This window comes from Zootoca vivipara, chromosome 8 (genome assembly GCF_965207765.1).
Source record: "Zootoca vivipara chromosome 8, rZooViv2.hap1.1, whole genome shotgun sequence".
Lineage (NCBI taxonomy): Eukaryota > Metazoa > Chordata > Lepidosauria > Squamata > Lacertidae > Zootoca > Zootoca vivipara.
In genome coordinates this window covers 43,014,048-43,040,337 of record NC_142591.1, presented here as the reverse complement: position 1 = coordinate 43,040,337, position 26,290 = coordinate 43,014,048, and the positions used below count along the sequence as shown (strand labels likewise).

At 41.9% G+C, this 26,290-nt stretch overlaps 1 protein-coding gene across 10 annotated transcripts in view; it reads right to left on the bottom strand.

Annotated features, from left to right (window-relative positions):
* Positions 1-26,290, bottom strand: part of GREB1L (GREB1 like retinoic acid receptor coactivator) — a 173,353-nt gene that overhangs the window by 20,814 nt on the left and 126,249 nt on the right. For 7 of the 10 annotated variants that reach the window (XM_035125264.3, XM_088676268.1, XM_088676271.1 and 4 more), the window contains 10 exons: positions 23,168-23,353; positions 19,541-19,864; positions 17,093-17,221; positions 13,149-13,283; positions 9,963-10,160; positions 8,783-8,963; positions 7,710-7,902; positions 4,914-5,050; positions 4,207-4,546; positions 1,312-1,427 (listed from right to left, as the gene is read on the bottom strand). In XM_035125264.3, coding sequence (XP_034981155.2) covers positions 1,312-1,427; positions 4,207-4,546; positions 4,914-5,050; positions 7,710-7,902; positions 8,783-8,963; positions 9,963-10,160; positions 13,149-13,283; positions 17,093-17,221; positions 19,541-19,864; positions 23,168-23,353 — 1,939 coding nt within the window. The remainder of the gene's footprint in view (positions 1-1,311; positions 1,428-4,206; positions 4,547-4,913; positions 5,051-7,709; positions 7,903-8,782; positions 8,964-9,962; positions 10,161-13,148; positions 13,284-17,092; positions 17,222-19,540; positions 19,865-23,167; positions 23,354-26,290) is intronic. The other 3 variants (XM_035125266.3, XM_035125269.3, XM_035125273.3) reach the window with 1 other exon arrangement.

The window sequence follows — 26,290 nt, the reverse complement described above, 5'->3', positions numbered from 1 at the left end:
CATTATTTCAATAAAACATTTTGAGCTGTGGTTTTTAGTTCACAAGAAACATACTGCTTTCTCAAGTTACACTAGAAAGCAGATGACTGGAATGCTGGAACGAGGGAATCCACAGAACTATGGGATGGAGTCTTCATTTGATCTTTTATATTTGAAAAAGCTGCTGTTTCGGTCTTTTACCTTCCGATTCAGTGAAACTACTGAAGAAAGCATACAGCATTCTGCTAGAATGGGAAACGAAAGATGAGGAGGTCAAATCGGTTAAGATTAAATGGGCGCAAGATATAGGACATAATATACAATTTGAGGATTGGGAAAAATTGTGGAAAGTAGATTTGAAATTCACAGATTGTTCTCTTTTGAAAGAGAATTATATGAAAATTATGTACAAATGGTATATTACACCAGTAAAAATGGCAAAAATGTACAAAAGTGGGACAAATGTATGTTGGAAATGTAAAGAAAAAGAAGGTGCTTTATATCATATGTGGTGGGAATGTAGAGAAGTTAAAAAATTTTTGGGAGATGATATATAATGAATTGAAAAAGATGTTTAAAATGACATTTGTAAAAAAAAAAAACCAGAAGTGGCCTGCAGAAGAAGTAGCAATGAATAGTGGACCCTCAACCAGGCCAGGTGAATCAGGTCCCTGGTCTTCTCCCAGGCTGAGAGTTATCTGAAGCCTTAAGAAGGCTAGCATACTCCTGTTGAATTTTTTAAAACCGTTGTTCTGCTCCTGTTAATTAAGTGTGGTTTTCTACTTTTGATATCAGTGTTTTATTACCCTGATTGCATACTGCCCTGATAACTCTGCTGAAAAGCAGAACAAATGCTTTTAAATGAAATAATTGTGAAACCATTGAAATGAATAAGCAAATAAATAAATGAAATATTCATTTCAGTCAAGAACGTGTATTTTCACAATGACGCTGCGCGTTTTACAATGAGGGTTTGAGAGAGACTAAAAAAGTGTCACCTTTGCCGATTATCACTTAAAATAAGTGGTTAGAAGTTATGCATATACTCTGTTTCTCCGAAAATAAGACATACCCATAAAATAAGCCGTAATAGGATTTCTAAGCATTTGCGCAATATAAGCCATACCCCGAAAATAAGCCATAGTGATAGGCGCATTTCTGGAGGGTGCCAAGGAAGAGGCGAGGCTGGACGTGTAATAAAAATTAGACATCCCCTGAAAATAAGCCATAGTGTGTCTTCTTGAGGAAAAATAAATATAAGACAGTGTCTTATTTTTGGGGAAACATGGTATCTTTTGAAATAACATTTGCACTGTAGAATTCGGGGCATACCTGGGAAACGTTTCCCCTAGTGGATCCTTGCCAGTTAAAATAACAATACAAGGCAGACCTTCTAAATCCTGGTAAGTATGAGGAAGCCAATCCTCCCGCTCATTTCCTCTCCAGGCCTGTGAGAAAAGAACAGCAAGAAAGCTTGAGATCCATTTCCCCCCCAGTATTACTTCTCATACATTCTTTGTTCTAAGCACAGTAATTGCATACGTATCCAAATCAAGTTCATTCTCTGAGGCTAGCTGAATGCTAATGGGTTTGTTGCATCTCTCTGAAGGACACCAGACTTGCAAAGCTCATTTTTCTGGGATGACAGCAAGCCAGATTGGACTGTGGCTTTGTGGTGTGTGTTAACCCTTTGCTGCAGTCCCAGCTGGAATGGGGGAGGGGAAGCTGTGTGTACTATTCATTTTGTGAATAGCTGGCATGGGTGGGGAACAAGTCCTTAAAAAATAATAATTCATTTTTATCCTTAACAATTATCATAATAAATAAAGCATAATCATGTATACATAGGATTCTCTGAATCCCTGGACTTCCCTCCACCTTTCCATGGTTTCCATCGTTATTCTTTTCCAGCTGTATCTTATAATGTTCTCCATATTTTCTTAATACAGTAGTACCTTGCTGTTTGAACTTAATCCTTTCCGGGAGTCCATTTGACTTCCGAAACCATTCGAAAACCCAGGCGCAGCTTCCGATCGGCTGCAGGAGCTTCCTGCACTCAAGCGGAAGCTGCGTTGGACGTTCAGCTTCCGAAAAACGTTCGCAAACTGGAAAACTTCTGGGTTTGCGGTGTTCAGGAACCGATTTGTTTGGGAGCCAAGCTGTTCAAGAACCAAGGTACTACTGTACTCAGTTCTCACCATAGTTCTCTACATTGCAAGTGTTTTTTGTTTGTTTTTTTAGAATCCTGCCAATGTTTTTAATTGTTTACAATGTTCTTTTAAGTAACTTACAATTTTTTCCCATTCTTTATTAAGGTGGGGAGCAATTCCAATTGGGGCCATGACAGAGGGTAAAGGGTTAACACCCCCCCCCATCTTGCTAACACTGTTACCTGGCTATTTATGAAAGCAAAATGAGGTATGCAATACCCAACTATGTGAAATACATAGTTGGTCAAGCTTACTCCGAAAATAGAATACAACACATATAAGCAAAGTAAACTACTGAGTTGGACAGTATCCAGCCTTAAGGTTTCACAGACACCTTATTAGGTATAATGTTTTCCATTATATTAGCTTAACTGGCAGTTAGTTTGGAAAGAAATCAAAGTGGTCAATTCAATACAAAACCATGCAGTACTAACCTTGGACACTGGAGGATTATAGCGCTGACCTCTCTCAGCACAATGATTAACAGAAGAGACTCAATTACTGACAAGCCAATGCCAACTATTTGCCTTAAATTGTATCAGTGATGGGGCCTACTCATGACCTCTTCAAGAAAAAAATGCTAATGACCAGATCAATTACATTTGACATTCTGTCCGCTGGCCAAAATCCTATTATTTTAAAATATGAAGTAATACAGTTTTTCTCTTCTTTCCTTCCATGTCTAAGAACATTTCGCTTTTCTGTCACTCAGAAACTTTCTTGTCATAGAGGTTAGGTTACCACAGTCATGTCCTATCTGTGACCTGATGACGACTCTTACAACACCTGATGCACTTACATAACATTGTTACATGGTACTCAGAAGTACCGTATTGGCCCGAATATAGGCTACACCCGAATATAAGCCACTTCCTTAAAATTCCGCTCACACCTGTTCCGTTTTACCGTATCTCTCATTTCAGCAGCGATATCGTAAAAGCCAGTTTTTGTAAGGTCATGAATTTAAGCCATACTTTAACTTTTCACAGCCAGAATTTGGGGGGAAAGTGAGGCTTATATTCAGGCCAATATGGTAAGTTTCACCTGCCATGGGGTATACTCTCTAGTCCTCAGTAAGCATACTCAGGACCGCCAAGTTGTGAGTGGTTTACTAGATACAAATTAAGCAGTACAATGGTACCCTGGTTCTCAAATTTAACCCATTCCAGGAGTCCGTTCAACTCCTGACACCGTTCAAAAACCAAGGTGCGGCTTCCAATTGGCTGCAGGAGCTTCCTGCACTCAAGTGGAGCCCATGTTGCATGTTCGGCTTCCGAAAAAGTTCACAAACTGGAACACTTACTTTTGGGTTTGTGGCATTCGGGAGCTGATATGTTCGAGAGCCAAGCCGTTCGAGTACCAAGGTACCACTGTATGTGAATTAAGCAGTATATCACTTTCTTTCCTTGCAATGCAATGTGTTTAAAGCTGTATTGTGCTTCATTACCGGTTTCAAATAACTGGACAAGTTTTATTTGCTATTTTGCTGCAAGAATGTACATTTTTATCTTTGAAATTTCTGGATTAAAACAATCCATATTTACAATTCGTATGCATTTCCTCCTTCTCTGCTTGCTGAAGTATACATGGCTTTGGAACTGTACGGTATTTTCAAGGAAATAACAAAATGCAGGACTCTCCCTGTCACATACTCTGTCCCAAGACACACCCCTCACCATCCCTAATTTAAACCCTTGGGTGATTTTGCCTGGCTGGAATGTGTCCTTGAATTCTGATAATGGTTCTTACTTGCCTGGATAGAGGATAGAGAAGGATGAGGGATGCGTGCTGCAAAGGTAAAATTCTATTCCCCTACTATAATGGCTAACATTTGCAGCTAAAGCACAAAATCTAACCACGACCATCTGAATGAAGGAAAGTAGCTTATTACGTTGTCTCTTCTCCATGGGAAATTTAAACACACATCAACAAATGACTAGGAAGATGCTTATTGCATGAAAACCCGTAAGTTCTATGTAATATGTAACACAAAAGCAAACAAGCCACCTATGCTAACCTTTAATCGCTTCACAAAGTGCTTGGCAACACTAAGTTCTGAAGCTGGATTCCCCAAGATGATCTCAAACCGATACTGCAGGCCTAGTTTATCTCGAGCTTCTTGCAGCCTCTCTTTTGCCAGCATTGCCAGTTGTACAGAGGGAATCCTGATGACTAGCATGTGGCCACGGCCATTCTTATCCTTGCCGGGTGTAGTGATGATGTCATCCATTATGCTGAGAGTCTCAGGTGTGCTGTGGTCCCTGAGGGAGGCCATGGTGGTGAGGGCCATCAAGGCTTCCAAATACTGCTGAATAAGCAGATAGCAGCGAATCACCATGCTGTGCAGCCTGGGGTACCTTGAAAAGAGCACAGCTGAGTTTTAATCAGTCAAGTTAGTAGGTGCTGGTCTGATGTTGGGTCCAAGCATCAGACAAAGAAAAGGAAGAAGCATAGCCTGGGACTCTTGGAAAATATTCTCATTGCTGCTTTTGCATACATTTCTATACTGCTAGCAGAATTATAGACAGACCCTAAACATCACGATCTAATCCAATTCAATCCAGAGGTTAAGTCCCACTATGTTCAGTGGAGATTATTCCATAGCGTGTTCAGGACTGAGTATCCTTTCCTACACAGTGCTCATTAGGATGGGGATTTTGACATTCCTCTTTCTAGACACACATACTCATGGACTTAGCTAAATACTATTCCAAAAGCATTTACCTCTCTAACAGTGTATTCACCATTTTTTCAAAGGTTTCATCACATCTCAGAAGAGGACTTGTGATTCCCCACTGCAGAGATTTGCTGTATTCATTCAAGCCAAAATACAGCTTCTCATCTTGGCTCAGTTCCTCCTGCTCCAAACAGAGATAATGCAAGCAATGTGATTCTTAAGAGTGTATACTTGTCCTATATACAAAACACTCATGTGTTCTTCGCTTCCCCTTGAAAATTATCATTATGTTCATACATCTTATAAATAGCCTTTCCCCTTCATAAACAAGGTATGAAATAACATTTGTTCAATATAGCCACAACCATATTGCCCACAGATTCTGTAGCTGAATGAAGAACTATAATAGTCCCAAATAATGGATTATATAGATCTCCACATCAGTTAATTTGTCCTAAAATCCCTTTATGAGGGAAGTAGTCTAATGTAGGGCTGCCTTCAAAAGACAGACCCAAAGCTAAAATGATTTCAGAAAGCAGCAAGTAGACTGCTAAATGGACCAGGGGATGGTCTCACATCGCACCTCTTTTGAAACAGCTTCACTGGCCTCCTGTTTGTTTTCTGGCTCAGTTCAAAGTGCTGGTGCTTACTTCTAAAGCAGGCATCCCCAAACTGCGGCCCTCCAGATGTTTTGGCCTACAACTCACATGATCCCTAGCTAACAGGACCAGTGGTCGGGGGAGATGGGAATTGTAGTCCAAAACATCTGGAGGGCCGAAGTTTGGGGATGCCTGTTCTAAAGTCTTACATGGCTTAGGACACAGGTATCTGCTGGACCGTCTTCATGTCTTACAATTCACCTGAGATATAGACTGAGGCTCTTTTGGGGGGGCTCCCAACATCAGCAGTAAGTCAGGTGGCAACCAGGGAGAGTGCTTTTTTTTGGCAATGGCACCCTATCTGTGAAGTGAGGCTTTCCCAGTGAGGATCACTCTCCTCCCCCTCCCCTGGCTTTTAAACACTGCTAACATTTAAAGTTATTAATTCATTAAAATTGCTGTGAGCTCTTACTGGCTGGAGGTGGAGTTTTTTTCATCCTATGTATAAAAAAACCATTTATTATTATTCTAATGTAAATATTTAAGTGTCTTATGAATGGTGATATGTTTTGTCCTATGGTTAAATGTTTAATTCTGTTAGCTGTAGTTTATTTGTTCGAAGATGCCCTATTCCCCTCCCAGTGTGGTTTAACAATCTCCTCACAGTGCACTCAGAATTGTAGCTCTGTAAGTAAAATAGGGGAGCTCCTAACAACTCTCTCAGCACCTTTAATAAACTACAGTTCCCAAAATTCTTTGGGGGAAGCCGTGACTGTTTGAAGTGGTATCTTAGCACTTTAAATGTAAGGTGTGAATGTGACCAAAGCTGGGAAGGAGGGAAACACCTTTGGCAGCTAGCAGTACTGTACTGGAAGGGAATGTCACTGGTCTTTATACTGATCAGAGCCATTAGAAGGGGCTAATCCAATTGGTGTTCTGAGAGTTCTTGGGTAAAAGCAAGGAGGTCCTGTGAGGTAGCCACAGAGGCTGTGGACAACAAAGCATAAAAAGCCAGATGAAGCGTCAAATAATTTGTTGGAGGTGGAGTCAGGCAGCGGACAGTTTAAAAGGGAAAGACAGAAGAAGAGACATAGCTGAAGAGACAGAGGCTGCCAGAAGCTGAGGGGTCTGGTATGCAGCTGAGTGTGAGAGGCTGAAGAAAAGCTAAAATGGGAAGGACCAGAAGTGCAGTAAGGGGTGGAAAGTTCCAGAGGAGTTGTGCTTAGGAAAGCAGAGAGACTTCAACAAGCAAGCAGCTAGAAATCTGAAGCCAGTCTTCAGGGTGGTGGTCCTGACCAAAGTGAAAGCTTCTCTTCAGAAAGAAGTCTGCAATGTGGCTAAGATCGATCAAGTCCATGAGAAGCAAAGTGAGGGCTGGGTCAGAGAGAAGACTTCATTCCAGAAACCAACTGTATTCTGTGAGTACTAGCTGGGGTAAAGAGACAGAGGAATTAGGCCCTTAATTTAAATAGGGCAGCGGTGGGGTCAGGGCTGTCTTAAGCGCCCCTGGCGCCGTGGTGTGCCGGATCCCTCCGGTGCCCCCCACCCCGTTTCCCAGCGCGGTGGGCGGGCAGGCACAGCACGGTTGCCATGGGCGCAGCTGCGCGGTGGACCGGCCGGCCAGCGGGCGGGTGCAGCTCACGGCGCCCCCCCTGGCGGGCTGGCGCCGTGGTGCCCTGCGCCACCCAGCCTGGCCGTAGGGCCGGCCCTGGGTGGGGTATTTTAGTTGTTCTATAATGTTTGTATTTTTGGAGTCTTTTGTAAGCACTCTATGGATGTCAATTGGCCATTTAAGGTTGGGCTATACATCACAGAAAATAAATGAAGTTGGCACCACTAACAACCAATTTCTGGAACAAAATAAAAATATCTGAAGAAGTGTGCATGCACATGAAAGCTCATACCAATGACAAACTTAGTTGGTCTCTAAGGTGCTACTGGAAGAATTTTATTTTTTTTGTTTCGACTATGCCAGACCAACACGGCTACCTACCTGCAACTAGAACCAATTTCTGGGATTTACCAAAGCATATGAAGCAATTGATAGGCGAGACAAGGATCAAGTTGAGCATTATATGAATCCTATCCTTTCTTAGATGCCATCAGAGCTTGACTATAGACTTGATTAGATCAGCAGAGGAAATCAATTCCCACTTTATGACAACAGCAGGGACAAAGACCAAAGATGTTCATAAAAGCACATAAACGCTTCCTAAAAGCTATTATAACATTTAGACCTCTTACCATGTTGCCTAACTGTATCCAGTGTACTTCATTGGCAGAGCTGATTCTGGACTGCAGAGTTTGAAGAGCGTATGGGAAAGAACTCACTTGGAGGACAAGGAGGTTGAAAGCTTCAAGTACCTCTCTGCAATTTATCATTCTATCAGCCAGTCCATGACTAGGCTCCCCATGGGATAGAGAACTTGAGATGGCACTAGGAAAAGCAACAAGACATTTCATTTTTAATGTCTGCTTCGTGTTCTGTAGATCAAAACTAAACAAAAAGATTACAACAGGAGCTACAGAAGTCACTTAGGACAAAAAGAATCAGGAACTACTTAAACATGGCGTTGGTGTACGAATGCAGAAATATTGGCTTAATGTCCCCTACTCCACTCTACAAAACAAGGTTTCATGTAGTAAATATTTGTGTTGCAGTGCCTGTTTATAAAATTACTAATTGGTGGTACCAGTTATATAGAAAGTGGCTCTGTGTTTTTCAAGAGGTTGGGGAAGAAAAGAAAAAGCTAGTAAGTTTGAAGCAGAGGTGAGCAGCATGCAGGCCCCAAAGTGGGGAATTTAAAGTGTGGGTCATGCTGTATCATATGGCCTATTCTGAATCTCTGGTACCCATTGTCAGCATCCTAATGCTATGAACACCACGACTCTGCCCATTTCGCAAAATCTGGTCTTAAGGCAGTCAGTCACAACAAGACATAGTACAGATAGAACAGAGCATACCACTGACACTGGGCAGGATTCTTGAAACCCATGGCGGTATAAATGAGGGAGCTGCTATGGAAGTGATCCAATGGACACAAGTGGCTGCCCAATTGCCATTTATCTACAATATTCCATAACACAAGCCCTTCACCACCTGGAGCCATAATCATTTTGGGTTTTGTCCTGTGTCTTTAACAGCAGCATGTGGCAGGAAGGTGTCTGACAGATATGGTTCATTCTGTACTGCAGTGACGGGTGCACTTGTTTCAACTTACTAAAAACCTAAGAGCTCATACTTGCACCTACAATTTGAATGAAAGCCTACAGTATAATATTAACTGTTAATATATGCTTTACTTTGAAGGAATTACCTTGTTAAATCCACATGGGCATTGTCATGCACCAGCACAAAAAGGGTATACGGATTCTGCTTTACCCGTCTCATGAAAACATCAAACTTGGTTTGAATATCATTGTCTAGCCGCACCACGTATTTTTCAGCTCGTTGGTAAGCTGCTCCAGTTTCTTCAAGTCCCAAGTCTACAAGAACACCTGAAAGAAGAAACTTTGCTTTTGCCCAATAAACAAACAAACAAGTTCTGGAGATGCCAAAAACATGCTGCAGAACAAATCAAATGCCAACTCAGCCATGAAACTCAACATATAGGAAAAACTCACATGTCATGCATGGTAAGCTAGGATTCCTGGTTTAGCCTGCGTTATTGTGACTAAGTAGCACACTGTCACACAGAGATAGTTTTGTCCCTACTTCAAACCTCCCTTCAAGTGAAAAAGTAAAACAAACCAGGAAGCAACAATTAACTTGGCTTCCTGTGATGTGTCCTGGATTATTTCTCCCAAACAAACCAGGATTTGTAATTCAAAATTTGTTTTATGATCCTGCCTTGTTTGGGAGCATGATACCAGAAAGCTGGGTTTGCACATGACGGGAAGCCAAGCCTAACTGCAGCTTCAGAACAAACTTTCTTCATTAACAATATTATCTATATATTAAATATGTGTAACTTCTGTCAAATGCCCTAGGCTACATTTCATTACCAGATTTGTCCATTGTCACTGTGTGTATTTTGTAAAACTCTATGAATGTCAGAAACTATACTGTGCACAAAATTCAGGAATCTAAAAGTGTTTAGTTCATTTTTTTTTTAAAAAAAAATCAAGTTTCTAGTTCCCAAAGTCTGGCAAGGAAGACGAAATCTTAAATCCCAAAAGCAGAAGCAAAGAGACAAGCAAAGTTTCCATTGGGGGCACTATATCAATTCCCTGAGAATCCATGTTCCAGCCAGTGAGTGATCACGTGAAACAGAATTATGAAACAATAAGGAAATGCTTATCGAGATGCCTGATTTGTGTGAGATATATAAGACACAGACATAATCTTCTCTTTGATGCAGAATTCACAGGAGCACAGCTGCAGATTACGTCATGATCTTTTGTATTTTGATTTTATTTCATTATGAATTCAGTCCAGACATATATAAAACGCTTTGTTGGATTTAATACGCTGCTTTTCTCCTTGCTTTCCTTTACCTGATTGTCGAATCCGTTGAATGGTTTGTTGGACCAGCACCTCTGAACGAGGGACTACAACAATGAAATCTACTTTGCTGAAGTGACCAAGATCCAGGCTTTGGTTGCCACTGTCTGCAATGGCGCATACCTGTGACAAGAGCTTTCTGGCAATTGTGAGTTGTGGTTGATAAATTTGGAATGTTTCAGTGTCCAAATCTAGGAGAAAAAAGAACTATAATTTAGCTTCTGGGTGCCAGAGAACAGTCCAGAGATGCCCATCAATTATTTTCTATTTCTGAAGCTAAACAAGCCTAGTCAGTACATGGAAGAGAGCTGAATGGAACTTAGTCTCAGGTGAAGTGTGTGTAGTAGCAGTAGGGATTTGGATCTGGCTGGCAGACCAGATCCTGGGTTCTGCCACCCTTAGTAGACCACATTGACAAGTGGGTGTGTCAGTCACTCGGCACTGCCAGGACAGCAGGTGACCCAAAGGAAAATCCATGTTGAACCAAGCATGGCTTGAAGTCACCACCCATAAGTCAATAAGTACTGACTTCAAGCTCCCTTTTTTGTGAATTTTGCTACACTATGAAATTCCCTATGGAGAAACTGGTAGCAGAGCTGACAAAAGCAAGCTCTCAGCTGATCAGGTGGGACAGCAAACCTGCCTTGCCATTGAACACTCTGGAACACGGGTGTCAAACACAAGGCCCGGGGGCCAAATCCGGCCCGCCAGACCTCGTCATGTGGCCCGCCAAGGACCCAGCAGCGGGACCTTGCTGCTGAGGCGCCGCGCTGACAAAGTGCCAACAAACAGCTGGGGCCGGGGGGGGGGTAGAAAGGCGGCCGGAGCAGCGCCGCACGGAGAGTCCCGAGCCTCTGCGACGCAGAAGTGCTCTGTAGCACTTTGAATCCTCCTCCTCCTGCCACGGCTCGGCGCCTGGAAACGGCTGCTGCTGCTGAAGCACAGACAAAGCACCCAGCAGCGCCCCGTGGAGGAGGAGGAGGATCCAAAGTGCTACAGAGCACTGCTGCGTCCCAGAGGCTCGGGACTCTCCGCACGGCGCTGCCGGGCACCGACCCGGCAAGCCTCCGCCTCCTCCTCCTCTTGCCTCACCTCCTCCTCCTCCTGCCACGGCTCAACCTCATGAACGTGAGCTCAGCAGCAGCTCAGCCTCACGAACGTGCAACTCTGAGGCTTTACGCACTTCTCCTAAAACGGACACCCGCTGCCTCACGCTGCACAGGAAATGCTTTTTGCCCCTGGGTCCCTTCGTGCTCTTTTCTGGCGCTGAATCAAGGCAGCGACCCCCCCTTCCCTTTCTTTCTTCCTCTCTCTCGTTCTTATTCTTTCTTTCCCTCTCCTTCCTTCCTTCTTTATCTCTGTCTTCTCTCCCTCTTTCTTTTTCTTTCCTTCTTTATTCCTTCTTTCCTACTCTTCTTTCTCTCACCTCTTTCCTTCCTCTCTCCCTCCTTCCTGCTCCCTCTTTTCTTCCTCCCTCCCTCCCTCCCTCCCTCCCTCCCTTCCTTCCTTCCTTCCTTCTGTCCTTCCCATCTTTCTTCCTCTCCCTCATACTTATTCTTTCTTTCCCTCTACTTCCTTCCTTCTTTCTCCCTTTCCGTCTTCTCTCCCTCTTTCTTTTTCTTTCCTTCTTTATTCCCTTCCTTATTTCCTACTCTTCTTTCTCTCCCCTCTTTCCTTCCTTCCTCTCTCCCTTCCACTCCCTCTTTTCTTTCTTCCTTCCTTCCTTCCTTCCTTCCTTCCTTCCTTCCTCCCTCCCTCCCCTCCCCCTCCCTCCCCTCAGAAACATAGGATGCTGCTTTATACTTCTGGCCCTTAAACCCTGGAACCAGGAGAGCAGCTCCAGTGAGTCAACCTCAGCCAGTCCCTTTGGTGAAGGGTGGTGGCTCACTGGCAGAACATCTGTCCTGCATGCAGAAGGACCCCAGCATCTCCAGGTACTAGTAGCTCTGCAAAGGTCCTGCATGAAACCCTAGCGAGCCTCCACCACCCAGTGCAGTTACAAAAAATCATTTTTCAATAAATTGTACAATAATTGTACATTTGAATATCTACTTGCCATTATTCTGACTATGTTTCTGCTTTCAGAGCTAGTTATTACTTACATTATTACAAAAAACAGTAATAATTGAATGCAGTGACAATAATTTATGATAATAAAGAGTGGACACATAGTCCTACAGATACAACCGGCCCTTTGAGGGTGACCAAACTGCTGATGTGGCCCCCGATGAATTTGAGTTTGACACCCCTGCTCTGGAATGTGCTTTAAGGCTCCTAATTGTGCACTGACAGCCTCACATATGATGTCAGATACATGACAGGTGGGGTTGGTGTGCATGAAAAGGCTTTGCAGGTCAAACTGGGACCCACAAGCGGGTGGCTCCCCATGCCTGGTAGATAAGCAGTGGCAAATTACAGAAATCTTCCCCCCCCCCTCGAAGGAGAAATTCCATTTCTGTGTAGGGACAAGTGTAGCAATATGGTCCTTGTGACCCAGCACTTTTTGATCCAGAAATAGTAGATAAATAAATATTTAAAAATTAGTAATATTACATAGTGACTGTGACTTGTTTAAAAAGCAGCTTTATACAAGTTTGTAGCTGTTTTGGTTGCTAATGCATAAAACTGCAGTAGATGTGGGCAGTAACACATTTCAAATCACTTTTTAAATACCCTTCCTGTAGCCAAAGCACACAGGAAATTTTTTCAACACCCTTCTCGCTTCATTCATACCACACTGGAAACACCTTTCTAAGATTACAATAGGTGGTTTCTGTTATAGCATTTTGTTATCAGAAGCCTGCTATGAATTTATTTGCCATACTGTACTTGGTTTACAGTGGTACCTTGGGTTACAGACGCTTCCGGTTACGTGTTTTCAGATTGTGTACCATGGAAAACCCAGAAGTACTGGCAAATTCAGTATAAACCTGGCAGAAGATACCACAACTGTGGAACTACTGACACCACTTTCTTCTTCCCCCCCAGAATTAGGGTTCCGTGGGAATATTTCTATGCCAAGCAAATACCATGTTTTCTGTGGCTTCATGGTCTGGGCCAGTGTAATGAGAGCAGGGTAGAATCTTAATAGTGCAAGCTTTTATATTCTCCAATTCCCAGGTGAAGGCTAACATTTGGTTTCCACATAAAGTGTTTGTTTTTCATAAGGAAGCCCTTACCTAATTCTTGGGTGGAAACCATGGCAGCTGCTTCTTGAGATGACACACATTCATTGACATCCCCATTGAATGGGATTACGACGTTATCTCCTCGTCTCTGTTGCATTGTCTCTAACAACTTGTCCAGTTCATCGCCTAGTAAAGAACTTTCTTTTAGAACAATAAGGTAGATTAAAAGGTATACCACATCCCTATGAAATCTTTCCAAGAAACGGTGTAAAGAAACATCATGCCACTATTGAACACCTATCCAGCATTTCCCATCCAAATATTGCGGAGCAAATGAAGATGAACAAAAAGGTTAAAAGCCAACCAGAGCTGTCCAATCTGCTCTTTTAACATCAGTGGTTAGGTCATATAATAAGTAACATTTGCAATGGAATTGATGGAATTGCTTTGGGATGGTTCTGTTTCTTCCTAAAGAGCATGTTCCAGAATTAGTGCTGAGAAGACTGCCCCCACTCTGAGTTATACCCTACATATTTCCACTAGGTTTAAGCTTATATTCTATGCTTTTTAAAATCCCAACAAAACCACTGGGAGAGTTCATCCAGATGGAGGCATCACAAAAATGCAGATTATGCTAAATTCTATTCCCCCTTTTCACTAATGGGCTGGATGATGGTTCAGTCAAGACAAGAGAAAGCTATTTACAGTGGAGGACTCGAGGGACTGGCTAGCTGGTGAAGTCCTTGTGGTAGACTGGCTCATTCTCTCCCCTAAGGAAAAGAATCTTTTCTACTCTTCTCTAAAAGTGTCTGTTCCCACATGAACCTGCTAAAATGCTGAGATCAGCTTCAAGAGCCCTTCTCCTTATGGAACTGAGGCAAGTGACAACAGGAGAAAGGGTATTTTTAGAAATCCTGAAATGAATTGGTTTCTTTTATTTGTATAGGACTTTTAACTTGTTTCAGTGCTGTTTCTTTTTAGGCTTTTAGTTGTACTTGTTTGTAGTTGCTGATTCTTCTATTGGTTTTACTTATAAACTGTGAGTTGCTCTGAAAATGTTAAATCTTTTAAATCAAACAAAACAAATTAAGCAAACACTATTGGGCTTGACATTGCTGTAAAGTGTCTCAGTTAGCTTCCATGACCCAGAATGCCTTTTAGAAGCTTCGGTTGATTGACGGTTGTGCTAGAAGAGAGAGACCTGGGTGTTGGCCTTGGAAACCAGACTGGGCTCTATACAGGGCATTCTTTGAAAACTGTCCAGAAACTTCAACCGATGCCCATTTCTTAATAGGTGTGAGCTATTGAGGACCTCTCACGCTAGCTCTGCAAAATTTCCATTTGCTTCCAGTTTATTTCCAATCGCCATTCAAAGTGCCAATTTTGCTCAGTTAAACCCTACATGGCATGGGCCTCAGCTATCTCAGGAAATGTAGTTTCCCGCATGAAGCCTACAATTTAGCATTTTAAAGAACTGCCAATGAGGCTCTGCTCTAAATGCCTTATTTCCAAGGGCTGGAACTTACTTCAACTAAGAGCGAGCATTTTTGTTTGTGGCTCCTGAGCTGTAGAACACATTTCCTGGAGAGACCTGTCTATATGTTCTTCCTTGGACTCATTTTGAAGCAAAGTGAAAGCATTTTTATTCTTCCAGCCACTTGGGATTTCCCTGGAAGTATGCTTTTAATGTCGGCCTCTCCACCCCCACCAAACCATTTTATAATGTTAAATTTTCAAATTGCCTTAAAATGGCTCTAATTGCTTTAAAATTTGCCGGGGGGGGGACATACGATGTAGAAATGTGGTAAACAAACAAAACGCAACCCTCTAATGCCATGGTTGCTCCAGTCTAGAAAGAGGCAGTGAATGCCAATGATTAATGTTAACCGTGTTTCCCCCTTTTTAAGGCGTAGTCATAAAATAAGCCATAGCAGCATTTCTAAGCATTTGAGAAATATAAACCGTACCCCGAAAATAAGCCATAGTGATAGGCGCTGTGCGGAAGAGATCACTGAGCTCCCCGAGTCAGCAGCAGCAACGCCGGCCGCAGCAGTGTTTGCTGAGTCCTTTCTTGCTTTTGGGACTTGGTTACTGTGCTGGCTTGGGATGGTGTGTGTGCAATTGCTGTTGCTGCTTCGTGTTTTTCAGCTGGATTCTCTGGGTTCTAAGCACTTTCCCCCGTTTGTTTGTGAAGCAGCACTCGGCTGCAGCCCCTGCCTCTCCCGACGGCTGCATGAATGCGAGGCTGGATTTGATCGCTATCTCCTTTTCCATTTCTTTTGTCTTTGAGCACCCGGCCCCGCCCCCTCTCCCCTTCGTGGAATGAAGAACGGAGTTTTAGCAGCATTTCCTCATTATAAAAAAAAGGTCAGGAACTTTTACTTTAACCTCAAAAATGGGATATTTCCTCTCTCTAAAAACAACTCTGACCTGAACACCAATATAACGGGGGTAGATCACCTCCAGTTTATAAATCCGCAAGTAGATCGCAGTCTCCTAGAAGTTGGGCTCTATACTTTGGCTGATTGCAAGCCTTTGCATCTTTAAAAAACAAAAACCATGCGCTTCTCAGTCTTAATTTTCCTTTAATTCATCCCCCTATACCCTCCTCCAACCATTGCCTCCTTCCATTCCTTACCCCCCTCCCTCTCTCCCCACTTCCCTCACTCCTGTGCGATCTCATTTAGTCATATACTTGCTTTTTCTGTTGTGTTGTCTATTTTATATTTAATATTATTACCCTTTATGATGTTATTTTTCCCCTTGCGATAATTATTTATTTTTTATCTTTAACTAACTTTCCTTTCCATATTTTTCCATATATAACTCAACACTTTCCCATTCCTTCTTAACTCTTTGGATAGAGTGCCCCCCCATTATTGTTGTTAATTTTACAATTCCTGGATTTTTTATGGAACCGAACAGCTCGGGTGCTTCAGAATGTGCCTTCTGTTGCTACAGGGCTATGGGGCTTCACTATTTGACCCCCCCCCCAGGTTGGGATTTTTAAAGTAGTTCTGTGGGTCCCAGGGCACAGAATCACCCCCGATCCTTTCCTTTGTCTAAACAGACCTATTCCCCCCTGACTTTGGAAGGCTGTGCTTCAAGGGTGATACCAGGGGTTTTTTAAGACCTGCGCCTCTTAAGGATTGTTACAGTCCATAACTTCCATTGCTTTCTACAGGGTTGGGGGTTTAAAGCACTGCCACCCCCACCCCACCCTGCAGGCGCTCGGAACTGGCAGCGCCAACAACGCGCCCAGCAATGTGCAGAAGAGAGCACCGAGCATCCTGAGCCAGTGGGTCCCAGTTGTACCAGCACTTTTTTTTTTAAAAAAAGACACCCCCTGAAAATAAGCCACTGTGTGTTTTTTTGAGGGAAAAAAGTTATAAGACGGTGTCTTAAAAAAGGGGAAACACGGTAAATGAAACAGGAGGGGGAGCCCTCACTTCATAAAACAAGCATAAGGAGGCAAGAGATGCTTTTAAGCTGAGGATGGAGAATAATATTATCTGCTCACTTCCTTGTACGTTGGCTATCACACATCTACCTCCTATACTAAACGTTGAGATTTCCTGAGTCAAGATATCTCAAAAACTCTACTATTATTATCTTTTAATAGGTAGTTGTGGGCTTCAAAGTATCATGAAAGCAGCAGCTCTGTGTTGGTCACAATTGACTCTCTCTCTCTCTCTCTCTCTCTCTCTCTCTCTCTCTCTCTCTCTCTCCACCAGGCATGTCAAACCTGCGGCCCTCCAGATGTTTTGGACTACAATTCCCATCTACCCCAACCACTGGTCCTGCTAGCTAGGGATCATGGGAGTTGTAGGCCAAAACATCTGGAGGGCCGCAGGTTTGACATGCCTGCTCTACACACACACACACACACACACACACACACACACACACACCACACTCTATATATATGAGAGAGAGAGAGAAATTGACAGATCTTTAAATCAAAGAAGTAACAACAGGAATTTTAATTCACTCACCTAAAGATGTGTTTTTGAAATGTGATGCCAGATAACTAACTTTTCCCGTAATGAGCTCATAACTGATTTCCTTTAGAAACTCACTGGTAGTAAGCATACTCTCTGCTAGAGCTCTAGACTGATACTGACCTAGAGAACAGAAAGGGAAGAATCATAGGACATTGTCTGATACAATGATACTGCCTTCATAAAGGACACCATGTGTCACAGCTCCAGTTTTAAGGATCTATAAGCAATTTGTGAGAAATGAAAGTTTTAGCCGAGAACCCCAAATGCTTGACCTTCGATGACACCCCTTTATTTATTTAGATCCTTGGGCATCTGTCTGAACTTCTATCCAAGCATTTAAAAAAAGCCCCTGTACATAAGGATAAAAACAGTTGTACACCATTTTACTACACAGTAAGTGGCCTGGGTAGTGCAGCCAGTACAGCATGAGACTCTTAATCTCACGGTCATGGGTTTGAGTCTCATCCTGGGCAAAAGGTTCCTGCATTGCAGAGTGCTGGATTATATGACCCTTGAGGTCTCCTCCAGCTCTGATTCAATGGCAGGAGCTGATATGCAAATGTTGTTTTTAACCAGTATTCATCCTATCTAATGGTAGTTCATATTCTGAAACAGAAAAAATCTCATTAGTAAGAAATATATTTCCTGATGTGCAAATGGTGGTCTCAATCCCACAACTACTCTCAACTTATTCAGATCTTCTTCTTTGTATTTTTTTGTGCTTTGGAAATATTTGTATTTCCAGCGTTGGAGCCATAGAAATGTGGGTGGGAAGAATTTGATTGGTGTGAGAGTGCTGAGGAGGACAGAAGCCCTGAAAATCAGACATGGTATTCTATCCCTTCGGCAAGCCCTAAAACACGGAGTCTTTAAAATAGCAAAAAAAAAAAAAATAGGCACATAGGGTGTACTTTCCCAATATTGCTAGAATGTGTAGATGCAAGAATTAGACTGCAAGTGTTAAGAGCACTCACATTAGTATTAGAAAAGTGCATTTCTGAATATCCATGTCTGGAATGCAAATATAACAACAAGGGCTAGAATATGCAGTCAATTAAAAAAATTAGTTCACTCCTATATTAACGGCAATCATACATGCACATATTTAGTGTAAGGGAGGTTCAAAGGTGCATTTAATGCCATGTGAGAAAGGCTGCACGTCTGCCAAAAACAGCATTATAAATTCCAGAGATAAAAGCGCAATATCCTGACACAAATTTAGTATTGTGTGAGCAAGTGCTTCCCTGCATCGAGAGTAGAAGGAGCAACAAGAGAGTGCATTTTCACATCAATTCAGCACATCATTTGCCTGCTGTTCCTCAAGGTCAGGCTGGCCCCTGAATCCTGTGAGTGCTCTTCTTGTTAAAAGAAGTCAGGCAGAGGAATAACTTGCTCAGAAAGAGCAGAGAAGCCAAGTAAACACAAAAGAATAACTATGTATATAACCATAATGTCAGACAAAATTGTCTGCATTAAAAAGGTGGGCTTTTTTTGAAGGGTACAAATTAATCTCTCTCAAACTAGAATTTCTCTTAAACAAGACATTTATGGAAGATATTTGCCTGGCATTCAGTATTATGCAAGGAAATACATAAATAACCTTCATCTATTATCAGAGCTGAGCTGAAACTCTATAACCAATTTTGGTTTAGATTTTGTTTCGTTTTGTTTTCAAAAAGCACCTCTGATTTTCATCAACATTTTAAATAGATTTTTGCTCATATTGTGTTACATAATTTCCAAGCATGGATCATTCCTAAAAAAGGTGCCCAATCTTATAATATTTAAAGGCTATTCTGAAAGATGTTCCCAAGTTCTGGAAAATGATATGTATTCCAGTGGTTGCTGCCACAATGCCCACAAATATTTTCATAGGTGCCCCAGTCTCTCAGCTTTCATTTTTTTAAAAAAGCAAGTCTCTAGACCTCCTAGAAACAAGGTTATGGAGCAAAATGTGCTGGTACCTTCTCTATTTTTCTAGAAAAAGAGGTGTCAAAACTCACCATTAACACCTCCCTTGTTCTCTTATAATAGAGAGGTGCAACATGCTGATGACTTCACTAATACCATTTTGGGTGGCTGCGCACAAATCAATATATACCGCAAATAAATTAAAGACAAACTTATCTGGCTCAAAAGGGAAGTGGTTATCACCCAAGAGTGAGAAACACCCCAGTTCCAAAGATTAAAGAGATATACACTAACAAAAGGGATACTGAAATTGAGAATGTTGGATAGAAATGCTGTCAATGCATAAATAAGCCAACAACAGTGCATGTGCATGTTTATACATGTTAACACTGTGCCTGTGTCTTCACTCTTCAAGATATCTCCAAGAAACACCTGCATTCTGTTTTGCCAGTGAAATCTGGTTGTTAACAAGGCATCACCTTTACCAAAGTTGTATCTATATTGTTTTATGGGGGGAAAGGTACCCACCTAAAACTACCACACAGAATTCGTTCCCTCTGGTCTTTGACGCGCAGATGGCAACAACGTAATCTGGCAGCCTTTGGTGGTGCTTCATTTCACTGAGTGATCGCAGTGTTTCTGAAATGCCTTCGGCCAGGGAATTCTGAGTAACCACCACATGCACCATTTCCTGGGAGACACTGGCAATTAGCCTGGCAAGCCATGGGAGTTGAGCTGGCAACAAGATGCCCTGAGCACTCGTTTGTTGGGACTGCTCTCTCACAGTAAACTCTTGCATAGCTTTCAGCACAATCTGTTCAAATTCTTCCCTGAGTGGTATTTTATCAGGACCTGTAATTTTTGATAAATTAAATGATTAAAATAGGTCATTAAAAAAGTCTCTTCCTGCAGTAGGAGGAGAGGATATAATGTTTTGATATTATTCCTCCTCGCTCACGCTAGTGAGGAAACAGCAGAGCACATTCCCTTTGCAACTTATTGGAAGCAAGTTGATTATTCATTAGAATCCTTGAATTGAGCAATCCAGTCTGGCTTGTCCTGTCTAGATTTGTTTGTTCCTGGCGAGTTTCCCCTTTTATTTCCCTCTTAAAACAATAATAACACAACACAGTCTTTAAAAGTAAGAATAAAATTTTACTCACATTCAGTTCACAGCAGTAATCTGAAAACAGGCTTCATCTTGTGGGTACAGTGAAAAGAAGTCTGAGCTACATCTCAGACTTTCTGCTTGTGGGCTCCATCTATGTGAAGATTGAGCTATGCACTGGCTAAGAGCCAGAAGAGAGAGATGGTTGCTGGACCAGCCCTTTTACCTGGTCAGCTAGGGTCACGCCCATCTACCTGGTCACACACAGAGGTCGGAAGGTCAAGAGCAGGGATAACAGGAAGTCCTCCCTGTCTGGAGCCACATTCCCCTGTGTGTCCATTCTAGGCAACAGGAAAATGTTGTACTTGACTGCTCTAGTAATCATACATCCCACACTTCCATCAGACTGTCTCATTCAATTACTAGGGAAGTGTGCTAAGATATCTAAAAGCACAGGACTCAAAGCACAAAGTTGGTCACAGCAAACATCTCCAGTTTTGTTTTTTAAAGAACATGGATACAATAAAATAAAAGGCAAAAAGTGGCTGGCAGAGATTATTACCTCACTGAGAGAAATTCAGTGGGGGAAAATATGCAGACTTCTCTCCTGCAACCTGTAGCTTGACTTTGATTGCAACAGTTTCAAAAGGACCTTTTTATGCAAGCCACTTTAAGCAGGTGGCACAAAGCAGTTTGGATTGCAAGGGGTGATAATGACCTCTAATGAGTGCAGAATTGCTTGGTGGATGGTTAGAACAGAAGGCCTTTCACTTCCTTCAATTTTCTTAATTCTATGACAATGTTATTTTAGGCACCAGAGACAAGGCAGTTGGAGATCATGAGGGAAGCTAGCAACTTCCACAGGCCTAAAGCATTGGCAGTAATCAGAAGTGGGATTCTGCAGTGCTCACATTTTTCTTGTTGATGTGCTGAAGGATGGAAAAGGCAACCACATTCTCTTCTCATCCTATTCAGCACTCACTCAAAAGTAGAGGAAGAGATGTAAGAGGGAAAGACACACTTTCCTCAGCCGATCTGTTTGTCTGTTAGGAGACTTGCCTCATGCTTGACAGTCATATATTACAGCCATTATTTCGTACAAAGATTACCATAATCAAGGACAAAAGTGGTAAGGACCTAACAGAAGCAGAAGACATCAAGAAGAGGTGGCAAGAATACACAGAGGAATTATACTAGAAAGATATGGAGGTCTCGTACACCTCAGGTAGTGTGGTTGCTGACCTTGAGCCAGACATCTTGGAGAGTGAAGTCAAATGGGCTTTAGAAAGCACTGCTAATAACAAGGCCAGTGGAAGTGATGATATTCCAGCTGAACTATTTAAAATTTTAAAAGATAATGCTGTTAAGGTGCTACACCCAATATGCCAGCAAGTTTGGAAAACTCAGCAATGGCCAGAGGATTGGAGAAGATCAGTCTACATCCCAGTTCCAAAGAAGGGCAGTGCCAAAGAATGCTCCAACTACCGCACAATTGCGCTCATTTCACACGCTAGCAAGGTTATGCTCAAAATTCTACAAGGCAGGCTTAAGCAGTATGTGGACCGAGAACTCCCAGAAGTGCAAGCTGGATTTCAAAGGGGCAGAGGAACCAGAGACCAAATAGCAAACATGCGCTGGATTATGGAGAAAGCTAGAGAGTTCCAGAAAAACGTCTACTTCTGCTTCATTGACTATGCAAAAGCCTTTGATTGTGTCGACCACAGCAAACTATGGCAAGTTCTTAAAGAAATGGGAGTGCCTGATCACCTCCTCTGTCTCCAGAAAAATCTCTATGTGGGACAAGAAGGTACAGTTAGAACTGGATATGGAACAACTGATTGGTTCAAAATTGGGAAATGTTGTATATTGTTCAAAATTGGGGACAGCTGTATATTGTCTCCCTGCTTGTTTAACTTATATGCAGAATTCATCATGCAAAAGGCTGGACTGGATGAATCCCAAACTGGAATTAAGATTGCCGGAAGAAATATCAACAACCTCAGATATGCAGATGACACAACCTTGATGGCAGAAAGTGAGGAGGAATTAAAGGACCTTTTAATGAGGGTGAGAGAGCACAAAATATGGTCTGAAGCTCAACATCAAAAAAACCAAGATAATGGCCACTGGTCCCATCACCTCCTGGCAAGTAGAAGGGGAAGAAATGGAGGCAGTGAGAGATTTTACTTTCTTGGGCTCCATGATCACTGCAGATAGTGACAGCAGTCACGAAATTAAAAGACGCCTGCTTCTTGGGAGAAAGCAATTACAAACCTAGACAGCATCTTAAAAAAGCTGAGACATCACCTTGCCAACAAAGGTCCGTATAGTTAAAGCTATGGTTTTCCCAGTAGTGATGTATGGAAGTGAGAGCTGGACCAATGGCTGATCGCCGAAGGACTGATGATTTTGAATTATGGTGCTGGAGGAGACTCCTGAGAGTCCCATGGACTGCAAGAAGATCAAACCTATCCATTCTGAAGGAAATCAGCCCTGAGTGCTCACTGGAAGGACAGATCCTAAAGCTGAGGCTCCAATACTTTGGCCACCTAATGAGAAGAGAAGCCTCCCTGGAAAAGACCCTGATGCTGGGAAAGATGGAGGGCACAAGGAGAAGGGGACGACAGAGGACAAGATGGTTGGACAGTGTTCTCGAAGCTACGAACATGAGTTTGACCAAGCTGCAGGAGGCAGTGGAAGACAGGAGTGCCTGGCGTGCTCTGGTCCATGGGGTCATGAAGCGTCGGACACGACTAAACAACAAACAACCAACACAGCTATAAGCCTTTCTGAATGAAAAAGATTTGCTGTGACTGAAGATTTAGCACAAAGCAAATGTGAGATTTTAAAAGCAGGATAAAAAAGGGAGGTACTGTACTCTGAAAAGGGTAGCAGAGTGACCAACTTCTAAAGATCCATCAATTTTAAATTTACTTTCTGGAGCACTGAGCATGGAAGTCTTTTTACATACAAAAATTAGTAGCAGAAGGTTTATCACTAGCAAAAACAGTGATTTGTTACACACACATACACTTGTAATGACTTACCTAGTCGGACAAGATACTGTATTGTTAAAATAATCATGTTTTCCACACTTAGTAACTGACTCCCAGTCAAACCAAAAAGTTCCAAATCTTTGCTTTCCAGCTGAGGCATCTTGTAGCAATTCACTAGCAAGGGGCTTACTACAATATCTCCAACATTCCCATAGAAATAAGGTAAAGTGCCATAACCTTCAAAAAACAGACAAAAACAAAGACAAAAACTCTAATCAAGTTGTTTCAAAACAATTTTGCAATAACGGAAATATATTCAAAGCAATATTATTATAAGTAATAAAAGAAGGGATGGTGCTCTAGTGGCCCTCTGGATCCCTGCAATGTGCTGTAGGGGCTTTAAACTTGGTGAGAAAAGTCTTTGCATCCTTGCATCTCAGAGCCAAACTCCACATTTTTTTAAAGTAAGATAAGCCATAAAATGTGGGAGGTTTTTGAATTTTTTAAAACACAACTTGCCAGTGCGGTAGTTAGGGGCTTTCTACGTCTGTGGTTAGCATCAAGATCCCCATGCTAGCAATTTGTGGAAAAATCAACAACCCTGTACTTAAAGGCGGAGCTATGTAGCTAATGTAATATGAAGTTTAGCCCTTAGAATATGCAGAATGAATGCAGTGTCCTGCTGAATCAGCCAAAAGCCTATCTAATCCACTCCCCCCCCCCACTGGGCAATCAGGTGCCATGGTACACCCAACAGAGCAACAGCACTCTACTTCTCGTAGGAAGATAATGTCATTGTTTTGCCCCAAAACAAATAATGTCTTTTTTTAAAAAAAACACACACCTTTATTTCATATTTTAAAATTACAAAAACAAAATCATAAATTAGAATTACAAAAGCAAATCCAAATCAAAAATAAAAGGAGAAAAATACAAAGGGAAAAAAAAGAAGAGAAAAAAAAGAAAAAGAAAAAGATGACACACACACACACACACACACACACACACACACACACACACACAATATATATGTACATATGCATACACATAGAAATAACACATACAGAAACACAAAGAATACAATACAAATATATTTTTAAAAAGGCTTCCTATTATTTGAACATCGCTTTCCTTTATCAATTTTTTCCTTATCCTGCTCTATCTTTTCTTACTTATTTTAGCCTAATTCGTCTAATTTATCTCTTATCTGATAGCCATATACCAATATATCTGTATATACTTATATCTATACACATATTAACTGCTATGTTGACACATTATCTATTTATTATAAATTTATTATTCATTCTATATGTATTTCAATCGAAGCATATCACCAAATTTGTATTTATATTTTCTTTTATTAAATACTCTTCTCCATATTTCCATTCTGCCTTGCTTTTTTGTATCGAAATATTTCTAATTGCTGCTGTCATCTTTGCCAAATTCATAAACTCTACTAATTTTTCTTGCCATTCATCAATTGTTGGTACTTTCTCCCCTTTCCATTTTTTTGCTATGAGAAGACGAGCTGCCGCACATGCATATAATAATATATTTTTCCTATCTTCAGGGAAATTGTCTGGCACCATACTTAATAAAAGAATTTATGGGTTCTTCTCAAATGTAAACTTGAGCATCCTTTTTAGCTTTTCATAAACATTATTCCAGAATTCATGTATTTTATCACATTGCCACCAGCAATGAAAATAATTTCCTAATTTATCTTTACATTTCCAACATTGTTTCGAATTGGTTTTATAAATTTTTGCTATTTTTTCTGGTGTGAGATGCCACCTATATATTATTTTCATCATATTCTCTTTTATATTTGTACATGCTGTAAATTTCATTCCCTTCCCCCACAATTTATCCCATTGCGCCCTATAGATTGGTCTTCCTAGATCTTGTGCCCATCTTATCATTGTACATTTCACTTCTTCGTCCTTCATCTCCCACTCTAACAAATGGCTATATAATTTTGCCAATGGTTTAATTTCATTATCTAATAATATCTCTTGTAATTTAGATTTCTTATCTACAAAACCAATTTCCCTATGCTTACTCAATAGACTCTGCATTTGATGATATCAAATCAACAAATAATGTCATTGACCATAGGCATAGCCAGTATTCTTGTTAGGGAGGGCCAGGATTTTTGTTATAGAGGGGGCAGAACTGATGTGATTGGTCAAGTTGGTTAAGTATTTCTATTGTTTTACTTGATTGATCTGTGGGAGCAACTACCCCCCTGCCCCCCCCTAGGCTACACCCTTGTGCTTGACAGTCTTTCTGAAACCACATTTTTGAGCCTTTTAATATGTGCCCAATTCTTCCAGAAGTGTTGTGGGAATGTCACCTAAAATGCAGTATGGAAAAAAATGAATATATGTAACTAGTGGACAAACTACACCTTATATGCCAGCATATGTGAGGAAGCCCCTCAATGCAGCTTTGAGAAAGTGCAGTTTTTGAGCAAACAAGTAATAGATGAAGAGATGCTTAACCTTTCCCCAGCTGTCTCCCACCCCTGCAATACTGTATGAGGGAAGGCCTTAAACTCAGACATGTTGGCATCCATCTGTCATGAGAGGCAATGGAATGAATGCGCCTCTGGGGGTGAAGTCAAATCACTGCATTAGCAGAACCAAAGCTCCTTGGGGAGCAAGCCTGGGCAGTGTGTCTGGAGGTTCTGGGCTGCCCAGATGACAAGACCCCAATCTTAGCCTTACTGATGTGGTCAGGCCCAACACAACTGAAGGCTTGCCTGATTTAAAAGGTAAAGGAAAAAGACCCCTGACAGTTAAGTCCAGTCGCAGACGACTCTGGGGTTGCAGCGCTCATCTCGCTTTGCAGGCCAAGGGAGCCAGCGTTTGTCTGCAGACCATTTTTCTGGGTCATGTGGCCAGCACGCCTAAGCCGCTTCTGGCGCGACAGAACAGTGAAACCAGAGCAGCGCATAGAAACGCTGTTTACCTGCCCGCCGGAGCGGTACCTATTTATCTACTTGCACTTTTTGGCGTATTTTCGAACAGCAGGAGCTGGGACCGAGCAACGGGAGCTCACTCCCTCGCGGGGATTCAAACCGCCAACCTTATGATTGGCAGGCCCAAGAGGCTCAGTGGTTTAGACCACAGCGCCACCCGCGTCCCTGCCTCAATTAAAAACATGAGT